We start from the raw sequence: 22,823 nt of genomic DNA on the forward strand, positions 1-22,823 counted from the left end.
AGTCCCCCTTTTCTCTTATGTTTTCCCCCTCTTCCCTTGAGTCTTTTTGTGGTGAGGTGACAGATGGCTTCCTTGTAATTCTATGGTTCTTTATAGGGTAAGAGTTATGCAAGTGGTAGGGGAGACGGTGGCTCCCCTCCTGGTCATTAGCCTCCATTATTATCTAAGAGCTGTGTCCAATCCCAGGCTGGAAGTGAGGAGGTCTGACAAGACAATGTGGAAAAGACAGTGTCAAGGGAACAGAATAATTTAGCTGCCTAACCCGCGAAGCTCTGGGTGACCTGTCTTCCCTTTCCCCTCCTTGACTGTCAGGCCCAAAAGGGGGAAAAGTAATCCTGGGAGATTAATCTGCTGCTGGGCTGGGAGCTCAACCAGGCTCATCCCTATAACCTCAGTTGATCTTCCTTCTTGTCTTGCTGGATGCTCTCTGTTTCATTCAGGAAGTTGGGAGAAGAGAGGAGAGAGCTTTTAGAGTGGGTCTCATCAACTCATCTTTTAGATGTGGGTCTCATCAACCTTGTTCTGCTTTTGTTTCCCACACTGGTTCCTCCACCCCTGGTGCTGGCAACTTGGACCCAACTTCTAGCCGAGTACCAGGTCAAACAGGTGGAAGTTTGGAGGGGACCTCAGGGAGGAGGTCAACGATGGCAGAGTGGGCACTAGGCAAAACTGGCCAGAAGGAAGAGATGAATGGAATGGCAGGGATGGCTGGGGCTGGGGCTGAGGAAACCAGGGTGATGGTGTCAGCTGGAGCTGGGCTGGGCTCCAGCTCACAGTACCTATGAGTATAGTCAAGGGCGGCCTGGGGCCAGATCTGCCAACATTTACATTTCTCATCCTCCAGGGAAGATTTCTTCAGGATGATTTCACACGGTAAAACGTTGGATTAATGGGAAAAATCTGAGTTTTTTTGGTGGCAGTGGGTGGGGGGGGGTGGGAGGAGTATGTGAGATAGAAAGAAAAGTTTATTTAAAAACAAACAACAAATAAGCAAGCTATGGTTCAATAATGGGCTCACTCAGAAGCCAATTAGGGCAATTACTGGTTATTTATTTAGAGTTTCTCTTACGGATTATCCTGACCCCTGTTTTTCTTTTTCTCTCTCTGACAGCTTATTTCACTGGCTATTCTTTAGGGAATGCAAGAGAGGAGGGGAAAGTTGTGAAATTACAATTAGTCAAAACTTTCACTCCCTTTAGAGGAGACAGTTAAAACTAAAAAAAAAAAGAAAATTGTGTAATAACTGTACATTGTGAGCTCTGGTTATTTTTCTCTTGTATCAAAGAAAAATATATGAAAATTATCAAAAAGCTAATGTGCAGGGATATTGCCTTATTTGTCTGTAAAAATGGAACTCAGTAACATAACTGCTTCTTGGAGCTTTGGAATATTTTATCTATATTCTTGTTTGAATTCTTCCTCTATTTAAGACATATATAAGGAATTGAAGTGTTTATATAATAGTTCTCTCCTTTGTCCTTCAGGTCACTTGTAATAAATCTAGGATGTGATGATTAAAAAAAAAAAAAAAATCTCCCAAAACTAATGGACTGTCTCATTGTCCCTATAAAATGCACAGAAGCACAGGGACAACCACACAGGTACTGCATGCATAGCTACAAGACACATACCCTTACAGTGTTCACACCAGAAGTGCACACACACACAGAAATGCACACCAGTGCATGCATATAGAAGTACACACTGGCACACATAGAAGTACACACTGGCACACATGGGTACACATGTGGAGAAGCGTTTGCACTCAGACACAGACACAAAAGTTAAGACACATAAGTACATAAGATAAGTATGCACTCACAGAGGTCTATATGCACAGGTACACCACAAAAGCATTCTCAGAGAGAAGTAAATCCACACACAGGTACATGCACAGAATAGACACACACAGAAAGAGACAAAGTTACACATGCAGAAATGTGCATACACAGGCATACCACACACACTCTAGTTTAGCTGTGGAGTTCATTTCGCCTTTTAAGCACAGATAATACAGAATTGGCTGTACCTGTTTCCCACTACGTAACAGCAATCTCTTACATCTCTTTACAGTTTTAAAAAGAATTTTCGCACTCATTATTTCATTGGAGGTGGATGAAACATTGCAATCCTCACTTTACAAATGTGGAAATCCAGAGAGATCAGGGAATTGACTCAAGCTGGTAACTGACAGAGCCCAACGGAACTCAGGTCTTGTTTTTCTCAGAGCTGCTTCACTACACAATCAAAATGATGATGGAAGGCAGAGCATAGTTAACGAGATTTTGCATGTGCCCAAAACATTGCAAATAATTTAATGACAGAAACATTTTCATTTCTCTCAACTGTGGTGCAAAAGGGCTGCAACGACTCTCCACTCCCTGGATGAACACCCTGGGTATTTAAAGAGGGCAGGACAGTCTCTTACTTACCATTTAGAAGACTGGTGTTGAGAAAAAGTAGCAAAATGAAGATAATTGTGGATGCCACATTTTCCTTCATTTTGGCTCCCTTCTCTTTCAACAGGAGAGGTATCAGTGGTTCCCTGAAAGAGAAGGCCCCAGGCAGCTTTTGTGAAATGATGGTCAGGTCAGGCACATGCACCACTTTATTCTGGGTGTTTGCAATGGGTTCCTGCTCCTTACTTAAAGGAAATGGCAAAACAGGAGGAAAGGAAAGTAGGAAAATGTAGCATGGTTGGATGGCTTGGCTCAGATGCAGCAATTCACACATGCTGGGAAAAATTCCACCACCAGAGGTCATCAGATGACAATGTTCAAGGGAGCCACCGGGCAGTCAGCTTCTCTGCACACAACCCAGAGAAAAATTGTTTTCTTTCCACCCCCAGTCGCCTAACAGCATATTGCCCATCTTGTATGACAGACTGTATCCATGTGTCTTACAAGAAAACCCATTCTAGGAGGGCTCTCACTCTGATCCATCAGCCCCAAATAATCCATGCTGAAAAGTAAGTACCCTTAGCATGTCTCCAGCCTGGCCCTGTTGAAGCCACCAAGTTAGAAGGGTTTCCTCTGAAGGTTTGGGCTGCAAAGACTCTGGAAATCTTCTGGGCAGTGGACATGGCCATAAACCACACAATGAACTCCTGTGAACCTCCACATGGTTTCTTTTTCCCCTTTGAAAAGCCCCATAAATAAGAGATGATAAACCCCAGTAATAACTCAAATCCCTTGGGCTCAGGGTATTAAGGAAATTTTGAAACTGCAGGGGTTGAGAGTTTTAAGCAATTTATTACTGATATTAGTATATATTTTTTTTACCCTTAGAACAACTTTCAAAGCCTCTTAAATGCCCTTCTAAGAAAAAAGGATATTCAAAGGCATTGAAAAAGGCCCATTAGTCTTGTTGGACTTAAAACAACTTGCACAAAATTACAGATTTGATTAATTAAGTGTAAATTCTTAGAAACACAATGGTTTAAATTTCCCTTTAAATTTCATTTTTTTTTTGTTTTTGTTTTTGTTTTAATCAAGGGAAGAAAATCCAGGGGTAAATCTGTCAATCTTGGAATATTAGAGAAGAGTGAGCATCTTTGCCAACCTGCTGATCAGGTGGCTCTCTGTGTGGCAGCTGGACATGACCTAACGGACACATTCTCAGAGAGCTTTCTCCACCTGGGACTCCTCCTCTGAGACATACTCTCAGATATAAATCTAAGTGATAATAGAGGTTTGGGGCACATGGGTGCCATCAAGCAGCTCTCTTATATTGAGGCCCCTGGTTCAGTACCTGCTCCTGGATGAAACGTGAGGTAGCCTGGGTGTAGTTCTTTGGAGCCCTTCCATGCAGTCTTCCAGGATTCCTTCCAAATGTCCTGACCACCCTCTCCATCAATTCCCTCAACATCAGCTCATTTAGACCAGGTTGTTAAAGGCTCATAGGGGTTAAAATAAAGCCTACCATACCTGGAGCACCTACTATGGGTCAGTTACTGGGGTGACTACCTTAATCACTCAAACTTCACTTAGCTCTCCCAAGAGTCCCCAAGGGTAGGTACAGGTTACTGCCATCTCCTTTTACCAGATGAGAAAACCAAAGTACAGAGTCTTTTAGTAAGTTGTCAATCACTTACCAGTGGGAGGGAGAAATCCGGCCCTTCGAGAGCCTGGCAAATCATCCCAACTCAACGAAAGTCTGAGATGGATGGTGCAATTATACCCCCTTCTATGGAGGAGACAGTGGAGGCAAAAGCAACTGACCCAAGGTGGACAATAAGATGAGCCTTGGCAGGCAGGGAGTCCCCAGCAGGAGCAGGCGAGCCAGGGCTGGAGAGAGGTCATCTCAGCTTCTGGCCCTGCTTAGCCCAGGGGATCTCAAACATTGCTGATCTCACCAACCTGCCTTTGTTAGGTTCATACAGCCCTGAAGAAAATGAGTTCTTCTCTGTGCTGGTGATCTGGTGATCTCAGCCTGGCTCGGGGATGGAATTCTGCTCATGGGCCAAGGAATATCTCTTATAACCCTTTATTGAGACTTCCCTGCAATTTGGGACATTGCATCAAAATGCTTGAGGTCAACATGCTATAAATCACCCCTTTCAGGTGACGCCAGATGTTATCCAGACATTTCTACTGAATCAGGGCTCCACGTGTTTTGCAATCCCCGTGCTAAAACAAACAAACAAACAAACAAAAAAACCCAAAAAAGCCATTGATGAGATGGGGAGGCAGGAGTAGATATTGTAGATATTGTCATCTGCTTAAACTCCCTGGTGCTTTGGTCCAGGCTCAAAGAAACTATCCTAAATAAAGTCTTCCTATAAAAGTGTTTTCAGGAAGCATATTAGGGACTAAAAATAAATAACTTTCCTCTGGGATTTCCTAAGACATATCCTGTAATTTGTTTACTAGCCATGTGCACTTTCTAAAGTTGCCTTAAAACCCCTGGACCAGGAATTAGACATATTCAGTGGTGTCAGTATTGTCTTTCACTAATGATTTCCCAACTCATCATGCAACTTTTCAGGAGGGCAAACACAGAGGGATAAGTAAACCTTCAGAGAGAAAGATGATCACAAGTGCTCACTCATAAGGGAGCTATGTCAAATGATACCCCAAACATGCATTTTGGTGCTTTCCAGAACTTAGGTAAAGCTCGTGCTTGTACAGTGACCGTTTTTTCATAACTGCCAGATACTAGGCTGGGGATAAATTTGGTTATTGTCTCTCTGAGTCCACTCTTCATTACAAGCAGGATCTTGATCAGGGATCAGGCGTGGCCCTTCTTGTTCACCCCATCTTGGGAATGGAACACCCAAAGAAGGCCCAATGCCTGCTTTAATGATGGTTACAGTGGCAAATCATTCCAAATATTTGGAGTCCAATTAGGAAAACATTAGCTCCACACATCTAGTCCAAGGACCATTATTTTAGGCTTCACTCCTCACTAGGAGAGTGGGGGACTGTGGTTTAAAAAAGCAAGACTTGGAACTGGGTACAGGTTTGTACCAACTCAGCAGACCCCACACCTTGCCCTTGACTTCTTGCCTTGGCTTCCTTGCTTCAGGATCCTTAGAGTCTCCCATCTTTATGCTCCTCCCCATTACCTTATTCAAATATTCCTTCCCACCATGCTTTGTCCCACTGTGGTATGCTCATTGTGAAAATCCATTCTTCCTCATTTTGCTCTGCATCAACTCTGATACTGCCTACACCCTCCCTTTCCAAAAGCCTCCTGTCATCATCCTTTCCCATTAAGCCAAGTGTCTCCCACTGAGGCCGAAAAGTTGAGAAAGAGGTCCAACAATTTATGCCCTGGCAGCTTATGCTTTTGAGAAACAAAGCCATTTTCCCCAGATGGAAAATCAGAGCACAGTCCCAGAGCTGGGGCAGATTCTACCATCTGCATTAGGAAGGGCGTGCCGAAAGAGTGTTAAAAATAACAGATGTGAGCTATCACCCACAACCCCCTTTCCCCACTGTCACTCCTTGCTCTCCCAGCCCCTCGTCTTTTGCAGTACCCACTGTTGGACTCTATCGCACATGCTGCCCCATTCAGCCCCTGAGTCCCTGACAAATGCCAGAAATCTCAGATCTACCATTTTGTGGTACTTGCTGCCAAGACCTGGTATCAGGGGAGCCCTGAAGTTGAGTGCAGACCCTGCTGTGTTCTGCTTCATTTGCCACTGTCACCTCAATGCGCTCCTCAGATTTTTGCCTCAGTTTCCCTGGTTCTAGAAATGGACTCAACCTGCTAGGGAGGGGACTCTAAGGCCCTACATAGCTCTTGCAAGCCCAATTCCCTGATAAGACAAGCAGGGACCAATCCAAGATTGGTCACACATGCACAAATCATCAATATATTGCTCAGTGGAAGATCACAAAGTAAAAACATAAAAGTCACACCCAGGTCAAGAAATAGAGCACTGATAGCACACCAGAAATCCTCTTTGTGCCTCCTTCCAATCTCTACCCATCCGTATCTAAAGGAGCTGCTCTTCTGACTTCTACATTACTTTCTAGATTAGTTTTGCCCACTTTTGAACTTTAAGTTGATGGAATCATATGATACGAATTGCTTGAATGTGGTCTGTGGCGCTTTTATTCCACATTGTTGTATGATTCACCCTCTTTGTCACAAGTAGTTCTACATAATTCATTCCCATTTAATCTGGTTCATCTTTATTCATATAACATTGTATTGAGTACCATCATTTATTTATTCATTCTATTGCTAACGGACATTTGAGTTGTTTCCAGCCTTTGGCTAACTTTGGATTTTGCTAAGACTGGAAGGTAATGATCAGGACTCAGATGTTACGGAAACTCTGCACATCTCATATCTACTTTGGGCTCTTCTTCAACTTCATATCTCCTCCAATGGTTAGTAGTTTGCCTGCTATACCTCCTATTAACCCAAATTAAATTTCAAATGCCTTTCTTAACCCAGAAAAAAATACAAAAAGTGTTTTTTTTTTATAAACAAATTTTAGATGCATTCATCCATTGTTTTTAAATGTTAGGCACAGCATTAGGTGCTTTCTTTGGGTTCTGCTGGGTTGAGGCCCTTGGCCTGCTGGGCCTCCTATGTGCCCTGCTCCATCTGGATTGAATGGCCTGAGGCTAAAATAAAATTCTCAGAGAGAGAAGCAGCTTGCATGTACCTTGCGGTTTCCAGGAGCCTGGCTTTTCTTTCCAGTAGAGAATGCCAACACTGAGCTTGGAAAACAGAGGACATAAGCTGCTCAGGGTGGGGGGAGCCGCAGGAGAGATTAGCTATTTCAAGCCATGCTCAAAATTAAGACCATTATACAAGGTGGGCCCAAAGTGAATGGTCAAAATGACTATTTGTAGAATGAATGAGTGAATCAATGAAGTCTTAAAAAACAGAACAAAACTCTAAGATATGGTCTGAAGTTCTGCTTAAGGGACGAATGGCTGTATGCTAATATTGTCGAACACTGGGCTTGGAACCAGCATGGTTTTCTGTCTTTGATGTGAGAATCCAAAGAGGCTTTAAGGAGAATATGGCAGCTCCCCTTTAACGCAGACACTGAGAGTCAGGGATGTAGCACCCACAGAACCCTGGCCCGGGGGTTGGCAGGTGGAGGTTCTAGCTCTTACTTGCTAATCTGCAAATCCTGCTCTGTGATATTACCAAACATGTGCCCACAGCCATGAAACATTTATCCGTCCCTAGTCCAGGCAACGTATTTACGTGTCTGTCTGTGAGCTTTCACAGGAAGGCCCTTGCTCATGTGATTGTTCGCTATTTAATTTTTTTATCACTACAATGGTAAAGTTTCCATTTTGTTGCTTCTCGAACAGGTTTTGCTCCTATTCCCTGTTTTGAGACACACCCTTTACTGGGAAACATCTGGAGCTTTCCACAAGGGAAAAATGTGTATATAACATGTCCATCATATTAGAACTCAGCAGATTAGTCAGGACATCACAGCTGTGTGAAAGTTATTAGAAACAGCGAGGGGACTGCTGTAAAATGTCAACCTCTGATCCAGACAACCTCCCTCCCTCCTCTCCCATGACCCCCTGCCTCAGTGCTAGGTGAATCTGCATCAGTGAGGAGGAAGTGTGCTCTGCCTGGGGATGGCTGCCTTCTGTCAGACAGAAAAGGTTAGCAGAGACAGCATTTGTCCAAACTGGAGCTGACTCAGAATGGTACTGCATCTGGGGGCTTAACTGTAAAGATCTCCTGGCTCCTAACCGAATCGGGATAAATTGCCACACTGTGATGTATACACCTTTGCACCGAAGTCGCCTGAATAAAACAGAATGCTGAATGCTTGTCCGTGGCTGCAGGCATTGTGCCCAAATCAAATCACCACAGCGCGGCTCACTCACCACATCATCCCAACCTCGGCTTTTATCTGAGGGAGGATTGTGTTCTCTCGTCCTTCTTGGCTTGGAGGCGAGAATAGGAACTGGAGGAGTTTCAGTTCTGCCGGGCCAGGGCACACTTCGGACAGATGGTGGAAAATACAAATTGGCCTGCTTTTCCGAGGAACTCGTCCCTCGTGAGATCATTGATTGATTAATAACAATAAAAAAGCACACATAAATTACACATGATGTTTGCAGTTTACAAAGCTGTTCCACAGACGAAGTGGTTTTCAATCCATGATTCACATTAGACTAGGCAGGCAGCTTCTTTAAAGTACCAATTCCCATGCCCTGGTCTTAGGGATTTTGATTAATTGGTTCAGAGTTGTGTTCACTCTGACAAGGACATTTCTAAAAAGCATTCCAGATGATTCTAATGTGTAGCCCCAAGGTTGAGAACCACTGACTGACCTGATCTCACTTAGCAAATAAAATGCCTCTGTTAAGTGCCTCTTGACAGGAGAGGAAACTGAGGCTCAGGGACATAATGGGCTCTGTCCACCATCACACAATGCAGGAAGGGAGCAGGGATGAGAATCCAAGTCTTTGGACTCTGAGTCCTGCTTGAAAGTAACAACAGTATCAAAATAAAATGACAAAACTGTTACTTACATGGAGCTCTGTAGTTTATAAAGCACTTGCACATCATTATCACATTTTACCCTTACAATAATCCTGTACAATGGGCAAGGGAAGGTATTGTTATTATCATCATCATTGATGTTATTATTATCATATTATTGCTCCCATTTTAAAGATGAGAAAACTGAGACTCAAAGAGGTAAGTGGTTTAAACCAACAACCACATCTTAAAAGCCTCCAGTGAGCTCAGAACTGGGTGGTGATAAAAACAACACTGTAGGATGCCAGGTGCCGTCTCAAGTGCATTAAAGTTTGCAACTTCACCCTCATGAGAAGCCTGGGACGCGTTCAAGATCACACAGCTAGTGACTGGTGTATGGAGGGGGAGGAAGCCCGTGGCTGGGCTCTGGAGTCTGTGCTGGTAACCACCATGCTTTCCGCTCCGGATGGCTGCCAAGGCACGGTGGACCCCGTCCGCAGGAGCCCCAGGAGCGCTGAAGCCAACCTGGCCATGGCTGGAGTGGCCAGGCCAGAAGACCTTGGGACCATGGGTTCTGAGCCCTCTAAGGCTGCCTTCTTTCTGACAAAGGGTCACTCAATAAACTCCACCTACCAAGCCATGATGCTGGGTACTTGGAGATCCAGGTGGTCTCCTGTCGATTACTTTGTCCTTCAATAGCAGTAGATTTTCCTGGGGGCATTACTTTGAGAGTCTGTTCAAGAGACCAGTGAGCTCCTCCTCAGACACAATGGGTCAAAATCTTTGCAGGGTGTAGGAAGGTGCATTTTTAACAAGAGCTTCCGGTGATTCTTCCACAAGGTGAAGTTTGAGGGCCTCAGCTTGGGCTGAAAAGAGTGGGGAAGGAAGATGCAGGTGCAAGAAGTAGAATTGGCTCCTTCTCTGTCCTTTGGGCCTAGAAAAGGTATTTTCCTGAGAGGAAAGACCTGAGCTGCTAAAGGAAGGCAACTGTTACGTCTTCAGGAATGGCGCTGACCAGTTCTCCTCATGCTCTTAGCTTGAAGTCAGCCATAGTGGGAGGATTTAAGTCAGGTTCCACCTCTCCACCCCCACCCCACCCTACTCTCTCTTCTTTTTTTCTGAGAGAGGTTGTTCTACATTTACCAGCACACCTCTAACTCCACCCCTCTGCTCAATGCCTTCACATATAACATGGAGACATGGGGGTAGTTGAAACTTTCAGGCCATCTTGATGCAAACCTATAGAACGATTTTCTGTGAAAGAATAGAAAAACGATCTCTGACCTACCACACAATTAGAAGAAATATCATCTAAACACACCCATTAGAATATCCCCAATCCCTGTAGATTTCAACTGGAGCTCACTCATTCTCCAGCTTCTGGGCAGCAGTGCACAGGAAGCCATCTTTGACTGGGAGGTTCTTTGTGTGTCCAGGGTCTGTTCCTTCCTCCTTTTCTTCTCGGGGAGATGGTTCCATGTCTTCCTCCCTGTTCCCCTCTCCTGTGCTGCCCTCCTCAGGCCCTGCCCATGGCTGCCTCCGTGTGCTGATGTGATGAGGTACTACTCTGTTCCTTCCTGCTGATAACAGCATCATTGCCCAGCAGGGCTCCAAATTGCTTAAAAACTGGCTTTCTAACTATGGCACACAAAAAAGAAACGAAAAACAAAACAAATAAACCAAAATCTAACAAAGGAACAATCCCAACCCACCTTGCCTCTCATAACTGCAGCCTGACCTGCCTGGCCACCTCTGCCCACAAGTTCCACAGCTGAGGCTACTGAACCCTACCCCGAGGTTCTAGGATGAATGTCCATCCAGTAAGGGAAGCCCAGAGAAACCTTGCATTCGGTCCTACCCTGTGGCCTGGTACTTTAGCCTGCCTTGACAACAGCCAAGTCTCCAGTGCTTAGATGACCAGGTCCGTTGGACCTCAGATCTCAGCCCAATGCCCAGATCAGTGGCACGCATCTCAGTCAGCCTGCATCTGCATGTTCTGTTGGCCCTAGCATCCCTGTTGCACAGCTGGAATGTCTTGCTGCATTCCTTGCAGCTGCCTGGTTAGTATTTATAATGAGATTAAAATAGTGTCCAGCCTATAACCAGGTCTATGTAAATGTTTGCTAAAATCCCTTGATCCCCCAGTTGCTGACTGTCCCCTTCTGCCTCTGCAGTTCCTTTCACATGCATGCCCAGGTGCTCCCTCTCTTCTCGGAAGGGATGGCTGGTTTTCAGGTCCCTTCTGCATTCTCTATTCCCCATCCCTTCTCCCCGCTGCCACATTCTTGATATCAACCAGGTTTAATCTCTGCACACCACCAAAGGTTTCACACTTGCTCATTTCTATTAGCACATCTATATTCTTAGCTGGTTCACTTCCCCGTTGAGCAAAAAATGCCGACTTGACTTATGCACCTAGATAAACTAATAACAGCACAAATCAGCTCATTTCTTCCCAGCCTGCACACCAGAACAATGTGCAAAACTGCCACCACATAACTTCTGCATATCAGAAAAAATTCCCTTGGCCATTTAAAGAATGGACTTTGGTTGTGTCCCCTTCTGTCCCCTTCTGTCCTGCAGGGAATCCAAAAGCATGTGGGAGAGGAAGAGTTGCAGATGCAACCAAATCAGCTTGTTACTCTAGGGAAAGAAGGTGGCCTGGGTAGGTAGAAAAAATCTTGTTTGTTTTTTTTCTTTTTCCTTTGAGGTCTCACTGGAATAGCTAAGTATGCTCGAGCATTCATTCGATAATCAATCTCTCACCTCCTTCAGATAATTGATCAAACGCAGCCTTATCAGCAAGTCCTTCATTTCCACCCTCTTCAAATTGCTATCTACCCCAGCATTGCTCCACACTCCTCAACCCCCTTCCCTGATTTACTTTTCTCTGCAGCATTTACCACATTCTGAACCATGATATTGTTTTCCTTATTTATTTGTTGATGGTGTGTCTCCCTCCACTAAAATGTAAGCTCCATGAGGGAAGAGAATGTTCAGGACAGTGCCTAGGATATTAGGCTCTTTAGCCCAAAGACCCCAGAATGTTCTGTTTTGCTATGTTCTGAAAAACATACTTGTTCTCATGCCTTCCTGAATGAATGTCTACTCCTTCCAGAGGATACTGATTTCCTTGCACAGCATATCCACAACCAGCTCTCCCAGGTGCTGGGAGCCTCCTGTTTCTGCTCTCTTCACCACTCTGGGCAGCCAAGAATAATGCTTCAGAAGAAGGATTCTGGCAACTGACTTCTCTGTGCTTCAGTTTCCTCATCTGTAAAGTGAAAGTAATGCCAGGCGCGTTCTCATACAGCTGTAATGAAGCTATTTTTGTAATGAGTTAATACTTGTAATGAGCTTAAAACAGTGCCCTGGCCGCTAAGAAGGACTATGTAAGCGTTTGCTAAAATTCCTCCATTCCCCCACTGCTGACAGCATCTCTCTACTGAATCCTTCCCAACACAAGAAATTTTCAGAGCAGAAAGAGAGTCCTGAGCAGGGGTACAGTGGCTTCCTCTCTGTGGGAAACGTTGTAACTAGAATTTCCATGGAGGCAGTGGGGGTGTCAACTGACCGGATTATTGTTCCAACTATTTGCTCCTTCCCAGCTATAGGATTAAATATCCCCATCCATTGTACTGTTTGCATTGGAAGGTAAAAGCCCAATAACTATTTATTTTAAGTCCCCCCAAACAATCTCCTAATGAAAACCTGGCATCTGGGGGTATAAATGTATGCAAACAGTCCCCTCTAGGGTAGAATAGAGGAATGGCTCACATGTGTTAAATTTTCAGCAGCTGCTGTGTTCATTTGCCTATGCGGTTGAGCATGTGCCTGCTTCTCGGGGCAATAATGAGTGATTTCCACAGTTCTTGATGTTCCACAGCCTGGTCATTTGTTTTTAAGAATTCCCCCATCAGATTTCCACTTACTGTTCTGTCTTAGGTTTGTTTAACATACCCAGAGGATGATTAGCCATTATTTGCCATTATGCCTCTGACATGTGGATGACATGCAATTTCATGGAAAAACTCCTTTTTCAGAGACTCGGAGAAGGGTTGGGTCATTCTATTAAAGAGGAGTTTAATAAATTCAGTGGGATTTCCCCTGAGAAGCTGGATGCTTGTTTTACTCTGACCCCACAGTGCCTGTTGTCTTTGTTACGCAAAGCGGGAGGAATTGAAAGTCCAAAGAATGGGGGTGAAGAAGGGGCAGCCAATAGACTCTGGGGTTAAAACCCCACCTCCTTGCTTACTGCCTAGAAGTCTGAGTGTCTCTGCCACATCCTGGCACCATTCCAGTGCCAAAGTCCCTCTCTCTTCCCCTCATTTTGCTCCATCTTGTACAAGTACATCTTGTCTCTATCTGATTTAGTGACACTTTCTCACTCGCATACAATATGTTCTTTCAAACTTGCTTCTTCATTCAACAGCACCTGGGCTACTTATCCAGCAAGATAATTGCTTGTCTCTCTTACTGGTTTATATTCACTTTTTCTTTTTTTCTCCTTTACTCAGCTTCCCTCAGAAGCACTCTTTAAGCAGAAAAGCCACCTGTCTAATCAGAGACGTAGTGGCCAGGGTCCTCAGATAGGCTGAGTTTAGGGGTGGGGCAACACATTCCCAATGCAGACTCATTGAGTGAGGATGGGGAAGAGTGAGGAAATCAAGATTCAGTCCCTTTTCATGTATCTTCAGAAAGAGGCAGGGTCAACCTACTTAATGTCTGGAATATCTGTCTATCTATCTATCTATCTATCTATCTATCTATCTATCTATCTATCTATCATCTATCTATCCAACCATCCATCCTTCAACAAATGTCAACTGGTGTCTATGATGTACCAGATATGGGCTGGGCCCTGAGAATACAATGTTCTGCTAAAACAACACTCCTATTACTTACAGTCTGGTGGGGAAGAAAGATGCTAGTCAAACACTTAAACCTAAAGATGAAAGTACTTAGAAGGAGCTCTTCAGGGGCCATGAGAGCCAAGAGTGGGCTGATTTGACTTGGTCAAGGAGGTCACAGGAGCTTCCTGGGGAGGCTGCCTTGGGAATGAGGAGTAGAAAGCCCCTCTTCTTTCTTTATTCACTGCTTTGGGTATAGCTAGGTATGGCAGACACTGCTGGTTGCTTCTCCAATAGCCATTTCCCCCTTCCTTTTGGCTCACAGAGCTGCGGTTTTATCAGCTGTCAGGAGTCCATTCCCAGGTGAGGAGGTACCTGCCTAGGCTACCATTCCCCTTCGCCTATGATTGGTTTAGGAGTGGGAATCCCAGCCAGTTCTGGTCCCATAAGCAGAAGTCTTCTGCTAAAAGACTTCTCTGTTAAAAGGAGAGATTGGGAGGAGAAGCATCCAAATGGAAAGAATTTGGTGAGGTCAGAGAGCTGTGAAATCAAAACTGGAATTGGCTTTCTCAGGGCTTCTTTGGTGAGTGGTGCAAGCCTGCAATTTAAGGCACTTTTAGACAGACTTGCAGTCAAAAGTGTCCACTGGGGCTTGGGGCCAAGAGAAAATTCAGGAGGGATCTCAGAGTCTTTGATTTCTTAGGCCCTGGAAGTGAGTGGAGCTCCCAGAACAGAACCACTGGGTGTGGCCCATCTAGTCTGGGGGATGAGGGATTTTACCAAAGTTTGGTGTGGACAGCTCTGGGCACCAATATGTGATGTGCTCAGTAGACTAATTGATGCTATGGCATGTTTTCAGCTGTGAGGAATCTAGTTACCTTAGAGGTATAAAAAGATGGACACTGAGAAGCGTGGGGATGTTGCTGTAAAGGAAGGGAACCAAGTAGTATGTGGTAATGGGGTGTTGCTTTATTGGGCATATTAAAAATGATCATTTCACTTTCGTCTCTGTCCTCAATATTGCTTTCTCTATTTACATAGCTTTTTGATTTTTTTTTCTTTTTAGTCCTGTGGACAATGGCTGATTTAGTATTAGAGGTCTTTCAGAAATGAAAGTCCAATAATTACCCTGCATATTTGTTATTTATGTGCATGCTATGTCAAGGGAAAACAAGGAATCTGGTCTGCTATTTAGTCAAATATGTAAATGGTTTCCCCATACAGGGAAAACCACTTCCAAATTTGAAAAGAAGTTATAAATACTTGGCAACAAACTATTGAAAGTCCTGTAAACTGACTAACCAAATCCCGCTTTCTGGATCCTTTTCTAGAAAAGAAAAGCCACCAGCATGTCTGAGGGCTCCCACTCCAGACCGAGGGAGTATCTGGCAACCAGGGAAATAGCATCTGTTGCCAGTGTCTGTTGCACAGGAAAACAGGTCCAGCAGGCTTGGTGCACACACTGCCATGAGTGCTGTTTCCTCCTTGCCGTTGTCAGGATATCAGCATTTGTCTAGGAGGGGTGTGCTGAGAAAAGTCATGCCAGTGTTCCAGAAATCACTCCATGTTGCTCTTTTGCTTTGCAGTTTGCACGAGCCACTTTGTAAGGAAGAGTCCATGAAGCTCTCAGAGGCTCGGTCATTGGCCTGGGACTGGATGAGAACTGAGGTTGTACCATGACGGAGCAGAGTTCATACTCTTTGGCTCTGACATACTTTGGGCTCTGGAGAGGTACACAGCAACCCCCTTATCAGCTGTGAGGGGCAGCACAGGCTGCAGACAGAGTAGGGGGGTGGCTTCTAGAGCCACCTCTGCCGCTGACCTGCCACATTTGACTGTAGCAGGTCTCTTCTTCTTTCTGAACATGGATTTCCTCCAGTACAGAGTTGGGGGTCTGGGGATCACGTCTGCACTGCTTTCCTCAGCCAATTATTGTGAGGATGAGAAGAATTATTCCTGTGAAAGTATACCATCTTACTGCAAACTGCTATGCAAGTGGCAACTTCTGTTCTCATTTGGGGTGACAACTGTTCTCAGACTCACCATGTGCCTCAGATGCTCAGGGTGCACGTCTAATTCCAGATGGAGAAGGTGCTCCTTGTCCCTTGAATGCCTTTTGATTTGGAAACTCCCAGGTCTAAGTGGACCTTTTGACACTGACTTGTACACTACCTGGCTACCCTGTGCCCCCAGAACAGTGATTTCATGCTGGCTAGAGCCCTAGTGACCCCCATGAGTGAGTGATGTTCTAAGCCCACTCACCTCAAGATTCGGGCACAGTTTCTCTGGGATTTTTAGGGAGCCCACAGAACCCAGGGGTCATACAGTGGAGGAAATGGGCCCCCAAACAGGCCCCCATCACTCCTTCACTTCCAGGTTTCAATCTAAAGAGCTTTGTGGTATGGCAGTGCAAGTTTGCTCAGGGCTGGTTCCTTGGGAAAGCATGCAAAGTTTATCTTTGTCTCCATTTTACTTTCCCTTTGGAATTCTGCTTCTTCTTCTATTTTTCTCTATCCCTCTCCACATAGCTGTTGTTCTTAGGCTGCACCTTCATTCCAGAACCCTCCATTGCCAACAGCATCCTCAACGTGGAGGAGTGCTGCCCAATAGAGTCTTCTATGATGATGGCTGTGTTCTATGTTGGCTTTGCCCAATATTCTAGCCACAGGGGGCCACTAAGCATTGGAAATGTGCCTACTGTGACTGAGAATCTGGATTTTGAATATTATTTAATTTTAATTAATTTAAATTTAAATAGCCACATATGGTTAGTGGCTAGCATATTGGACAGTACAGGTCTAGAGCTCAACATCCTGATCATTTCAGTCTTTCCACTGCAATCAAAATCAGCCTGTCCTGTTTCCCAATTCCAAGTCTTTCTTTGAGAAATTAAAGCCTTATCTCTCTTAGGTAAGTATGTAGGTTTTGAGCAACACGTTCTTGAGTCAAAGCAGAAGCTCAAATGACAGGAATTTGAGGGACTCTGTCAGGCAGGCATGGATGACGATAAGATAATGGGCACAGAGCTCTGGACGCATTTCAAATCACACCCCCTGATGGGTAGAGCTTCCCCAGTGCCCTGGGCTGCTTCTAAGCTCCTTTAAGCCTCTTGCAGTCTGGGGAGGTTAAGATCAGAGATGTGCAATTGGGAGCCTGGGAAAGGGCTGAAGGTGGGAGGGTTGGAATGGGCAAAGCTTGAAGGATGCCAGAGCTGTTGCAAAAGTACCTGGCATGCCCGGCAGAGTCGTGTTTTGTTCTACTCTGGGGAGGCGGTGCCAGTGAGTGATTGTTAGGGAGTGACAATCCTAGGGGCAGGATTGTAAGGTGAACAGTTAAGTCAAAGAGACCAGGAAACCAGATTAAAGGCCACAAAATGAACTATTGCACTTTTGGCTGAGTCTTGGACAGGAATTGCAATTCCACTCTTAATTTTAATTCTCTCTTCTTTATTTCCTAGTTCTTTTATGGGCTTGGAATGCTGTTTCCTGGACATTTGTTTCATCCTAAAACTAAGCTGCATTTCTGTTTCTCTTGGATGACCATGCTACTGCACTCAAGTTCTTGCTTGTATCGTCACAGATATCTCTTGGCATTAGAAGCATCCTTGCAAACCAACACAAACTTGGATAAAGGGTGGAGGATAATGGGCAGTGGAAGTGGGGGAAGGAGAGCAACCAGGGAATAAGAGCAACTGGAGTCTTACTTGGAAATGAGCAGGAAGAGCATGGAACAGCCCTAATGCTTTGAGGTTTACTCTCAAGGCCTAATTTCACCAATGGATCAAAGGCTTCCATACCTCTAGGTACCACAGGGAATTCTGCTACCATCACCTCACCTGCTGTCCACTATTTGGGGACGGGACCAAGGGATATCAAGTCAAGCCACTGTCCAGGATGGACACCTATTTGTTTATAAAAAATATAATATTAACTGGAGACTGTCTCAAGACTTTTGTGCAATAATGTAATCTATAAATAAACACATATATAAGTAAAAAATAGGCATCAAATCCCCCTGGTACTTTGCAACACAATTCAGACTATACGGTGCTTGTCTGGACCTCTTCAACTGCACGAAGAAAGGACAGCTCACAGTATTCAACATTACCCTGTCTTCCCTTGCTGGCTTTGCCTGCAAGCAAATCACATAAGGCATTTGGCATCAAGGGGAAGAAGCCATAAAGGAGAAAGAAACAGAGAAGCCAGGAGTCTGGGTTGACTCCCCAGTTCCAATGTTACCAAATACCCCTGGGTAAGGCTCTCAGGCTTCAGGGCCCTGCTGTGCCGAGGCCAGTTTTGATGATTTATGGCACCTCTTCTGCAGATATTTGCTAAGGTATACTTTAAACACCATGGCTTGTAGTCCATTTGTATAAAAACAAAAGTTCCTGTTGGCCTGAGGTAACTTGAGCAGTAGTTCTCAAAGAGGGTAATTTTGCCCCCCAAGGGACATTAGGCAATGTCTGAAGAAATTTTTTTAGTTTCTATAACTTAGGTGGGGTGGGATGCTACTGGTATCTAGTGGGCAGAAACCAGGGATGCTGCTAAACATTCTACAATGCACAAGACAGCTGGCACAACAAAGAGTTAGCCAGCCCCAAATGTCAGCAGTTCAGGGGTTAAGACTCCTGGTCTAAAAGGAAAGCTCAAGTTTGGTTTTTGACACAGAAGTGACAAATGGCCCTCAAAGGGCTCTTCAAGTGTTGTAAGTCTAGCAGTACTCTTGAGATGACCTCAAGAAACCCAGGATAACTTTGCTTAGAATTTTCTTCACCTAATGACCTAGTTCTTAATATTCTCTGAAAGAGAGCGTGCAACTTCAGGGTTACAGGAGGCAAGCTTGTGTCAGTGGGTCTAAATCTCTTTTTCTGGAGTATATACAGAGGCAAGCCATAGGGCCTAGTTTTTCCATCTGTAAAATGGAGTGATAATATTGCATGATCTTGCCAGCTGGTTTTGGCCTCTGGGGGTGATGGAACAGGGGCATGGGTGTTAGAGTTGGCAAGATGGGATAAAAAGAGGATTAAGTACTTCCCTCCATCCATGCAGAGGCAACTGGCAGCTTATGAGGTTCAAACCAGCAGGATGTGACTGGGGTTGAACAGGGGCATGGCATCATGAAACGGTGTCCCTGGCGCTGGCAGAGAGGAACAATTTTGAGCTTGCTATACATGAGTCTTGCTATAGGGTCTGTCAACCAGCGGGGAGGGAGAAGACAGATGCTGCTATGACAATATTAGGGGGCTGAAGTCTGGGTACAGAAATTCAGGCCAAGAATTTATGTAGAGCTGCTTGGGAAGACAAAAACAAACACAGGAGAACCTAAAATGGAGGCTAGGAGAGACAGGGCAAAAAAACACCTCCATGAAAAATACTAGATAGAGACCAGAAAGTGACCCAGAACACCAGTTCCAGCGATGCACCAGCCAGACAAGGTCTGCTAAAACCACAGGGACTGTGTGCTTGGTGAAACCGGGAGTCTGCATTCTGAAACGAGTGAGTGAGCCTGTTGAATGTCTGGCAGCCACACTGTGGTGTGGGAAAACCATGGGTTGGCGTTTGGAGGCAGACTAGTTCTTTTTTAAAAACACCCAAAAGTGGCTGCAGATACAGCAGCAAGAACCACACAGTGAAGTGCAGCAGGAAAGGGCTGTGCAAACGCCTCAATATCTGGCGTGGAAGATAGCCTTTCATGTACCCACTGCTAATTGTCTCAGAGTGAGGAGGGCAGAGGTGAGCCAAAAGGAAAAAAAACCCATGCTCCTTGCAGCCATCTTCCTGGCAGGCTGGGAATGCTGCTGCCCGGCGCTGGAGCCACAGCCCAGAGCTGTGCCAAGGGACCCAGTGTGATGGGAAGTGTTTCTGGCAACATACACACACGCCACAATATCGGACATGGACAATAGCCTTCTGTACACCCACAGCTAATTGTCCCAGATTTGGGAAGGCAGAGCTGTGCGAAATGGGGAAAATTAATCCGCCCCATTCAACCATCTTTACAGCAGGCTGGGAACACCCCTGCATGGCCCAGCAGCCCAGGGCTTCCCTTGAGGGATAGCACGCACTTGTGATGTAGCACAGCCTTCCCACAGCAAAAGCCCTAGAAGGGCATGGCTGGGAATAGAACCCACCCGAAATCTCAGGGACCCTACACCAATACCAAGGACTTGTGGGTCAGCGGCAGAGAGAATCTGTGGTGAGACTGAAATGAGGTTTAGACTCTTGTGACAGCCTTGAATCTCCAGGAACACCTGGGAGGTTTGATTATTAAAGCTGCCCTGCCTCCCTAACTGCTCAGAGACACACCCCACAATCAGGGCGGACAGCAACAACAACATACCCAAACTTGGTGCACCAAATGGACCCCACAAAACCAGACGCCCACAAACAACAAAGACAAAGTTGGGGAGAACTGACTTGAGGGGAATAGGTGACTCGTGGACACCATCTATTGGTTAGTTAGAGAAAGTGTACGCCACCAAGCTGTAGATTTGACAAATTAGAGATTGGTGTCTGAAAAATCCTTCATATCCTAAAAGAGCCCTGTCAAATAAAGCAAATGCCAAGAGCCTGAAAACAACAGAAAATTTTAAAGCATATGAAAAAACCAGATGATATGGATAACCCAAACCCAAACACCCAAATCAAAAGATCAGAGAAGACACAGTACTTTGAATAATTAATCAAATAACTAAAGACAAACAAAAAGAGCATGGCACAGAATATAAAGGACATGAAGATGACCCTAGAAGAGCACAAAGAAGAAATTGCAAGAGTAAATAAAAAAATAGATGATCTTATGAAAATAAAAGAAACTGTTGACCAAATTAAAAAGATTCTGGATACTCATAGTACAAGACTAGAGGAAGCTGAACAATGAATCAGTGACCTTGAGGGCCACAGAATGGAAAATGAAGGAACAAAAGAAAGAATGGGGAAAAAAATCGAAAAAATTAAAGTGGATCTCAGGGATATGAAAGATAAAATAAAATGTCCAAATATAAAACTCATTAGTGTCCCAGAAGGGGAAGAGAAGGGTAAAGGTCTAGAAAGGGTATTCAAAGAAATTGTTGAGGAAAACTTCCCAAACCTTGTACATAATACAAATACACAAAGCATAAATGCCCAGCGAACTCCAAATACAATAAATCCAAATAAACCCACTCCAAGACATATTCTGATCAGACTGTCAAATACTGAAGAGAAGAAGCAAGTTCTGAAAGCAGCAAGAGAAAAGCAATTCACCACATACAAAGGAAACAACATAAGACTAAGTAGTGACTACTCAGCAGCCACCATGGAGGTGAGAAGGCAGTGGCATGACATATTTAAAATTCAGAGAGAGAAAAATTTCCAGCCAAGAATACTTTATCTAGCAAAACTCTCCTTCAAATTTGAGGGAGAGCTTAAATTTTTCACAAACAAATGTTGAGAGATTTTGCTAATAAAAGTCCTGCCCTACTTCAGATACTAAAGAGAGCCCTACTGACAGAAAAACAAAGAAAGGAGAGAGAGATATAGAGAAATTTAACAGACATATATAGAACATTATATCCCAAATCACCTGGATACACATTCTTCTCTAGTGATCACAGAACTTTCTCCAGAATAGACCATAGGCTGTGACATAAAACAAGCCTCAATAAGTTTAAAAAAATTGAATATATTTCAAGCACATTCTCTGACCACAATGGAATACAAATATAAGTCAATAACCATCAGAGACTTGGAGAATTCACAAACACCTGGAGGGTAAAAATGAGGGGGAAATGAAAACACTCCTGAATAATCAAAAGCTGAGGGACTTCATCACCAGTAGATCAGTCCTATAAGAAATGCTAAAGGGAATTGTGCAGGCTGAAAAGAAGGGACACAAAACAATTGACTGAAACTAAATGAAGAAATAAAGATTTCCAGTAAAGATCACATGGTAAATATAAGTACCAATACTACTGTATTTTTGATTTGTAACTCCACTATTTACTTCCTACAGGATCTAAAATACATAAACTATAATGATAAATCAGTGGTTTTGGACTCAATGTAAAATATGTAATTTTTGGCAAGAACTACATCAAGGTGGGGGAATGGAGGAGTATAAGAACATAGTTTATATGTCCTATTGAAGTTAAGTTGGTATCAAAGAAAACAAGATTGTTATAGACTTAAGATGTTTAATTAAAGCCCCATGGTAGACACAAAGAAAGTATCAGAGATTATAATCATAGAGATGAAAAGTAGAGTATGGGTTACGAGAAGTGGGGGAAGGGGCAATGGGGAGTTAATAAGAAATGAGTGTAGGGTTTCTGTTTTGGGTGAAGGGAAATTTCTAGTAATGGATGATGGGAAGGTGATGGCATTGCAACATTGTGAATGTGATTAATCCACTAAATGGAATGCTTGGGAGGGGTTGGAATAGGAAGATTTATGCTGAATGTTTCCACAATTGAAAAAAAAAACAACAGTCTAAATAGATAATGACAAGTAAATGCCATAGATGATTCTGGATGAGATCTAAGAATAGAGGAGAAAAGGCTCAAAAGGACACAATTGGGACATAAGAAAAAAATGAAATGTAGAATGTAAGCTTTATATCAATGTTAAATTTCTTGAACTTCTTAACTACACTTAATGTGATTACATAAATGAATATTCTTGTTCATAGGAAATGTATATGTGAATTATATTGTTTGTTCAAGGATGTGTGCAACTTGCTCTCATATGTTCGGAAGACAGAGCAATAGATGATGGATGATAGACAGGCAGGGAGGGAGGGAAAGAAAGAAATGGTAAAGTGGCAAAATATTAAAGTTGGTAAATCAGGGTATCAGGGGAGGGGGGTTGGGGTATGCTGGAGTTCTATGTATGGGATTTGTATTATTTTTGTAACTGTTACTGTAAGTTTGAATTTATTTCAAAATAAAAATTAAAAAAAAGCAAACAGTATTTTCTGATTATAAAAGTAACATAGTCTTTGTCAAAAATCTCTCAAGTACAGAGAAATACAAAGGAGAAAGTAAAAGTCTCCCATAATTGCACCATCAGGAGATAT

General features: G+C 43.9%; 1 protein-coding gene across 1 annotated transcript in view; it reads right to left on the bottom strand.

The window, feature by feature from the left end:
• Positions 1–22,823, bottom strand: part of PRLR (prolactin receptor) — a 170,433-nt gene that overhangs the window by 19,457 nt on the left and 128,153 nt on the right. The window contains exon 4 of the mRNA XM_037799106.1: positions 2,433–2,545. Within this exon, the coding sequence (XP_037655034.1) occupies positions 2,433–2,502 (70 nt within the window). The 5' untranslated portion in view covers positions 2,503–2,545. The remainder of the gene's footprint in view (positions 1–2,432; positions 2,546–22,823) is intronic.

This window comes from Choloepus didactylus, chromosome 11 (assembly GCF_015220235.1).
Source record: "Choloepus didactylus isolate mChoDid1 chromosome 11, mChoDid1.pri, whole genome shotgun sequence".
Classification (NCBI taxonomy): domain Eukaryota; kingdom Metazoa; phylum Chordata; class Mammalia; order Pilosa; family Megalonychidae; genus Choloepus; species Choloepus didactylus.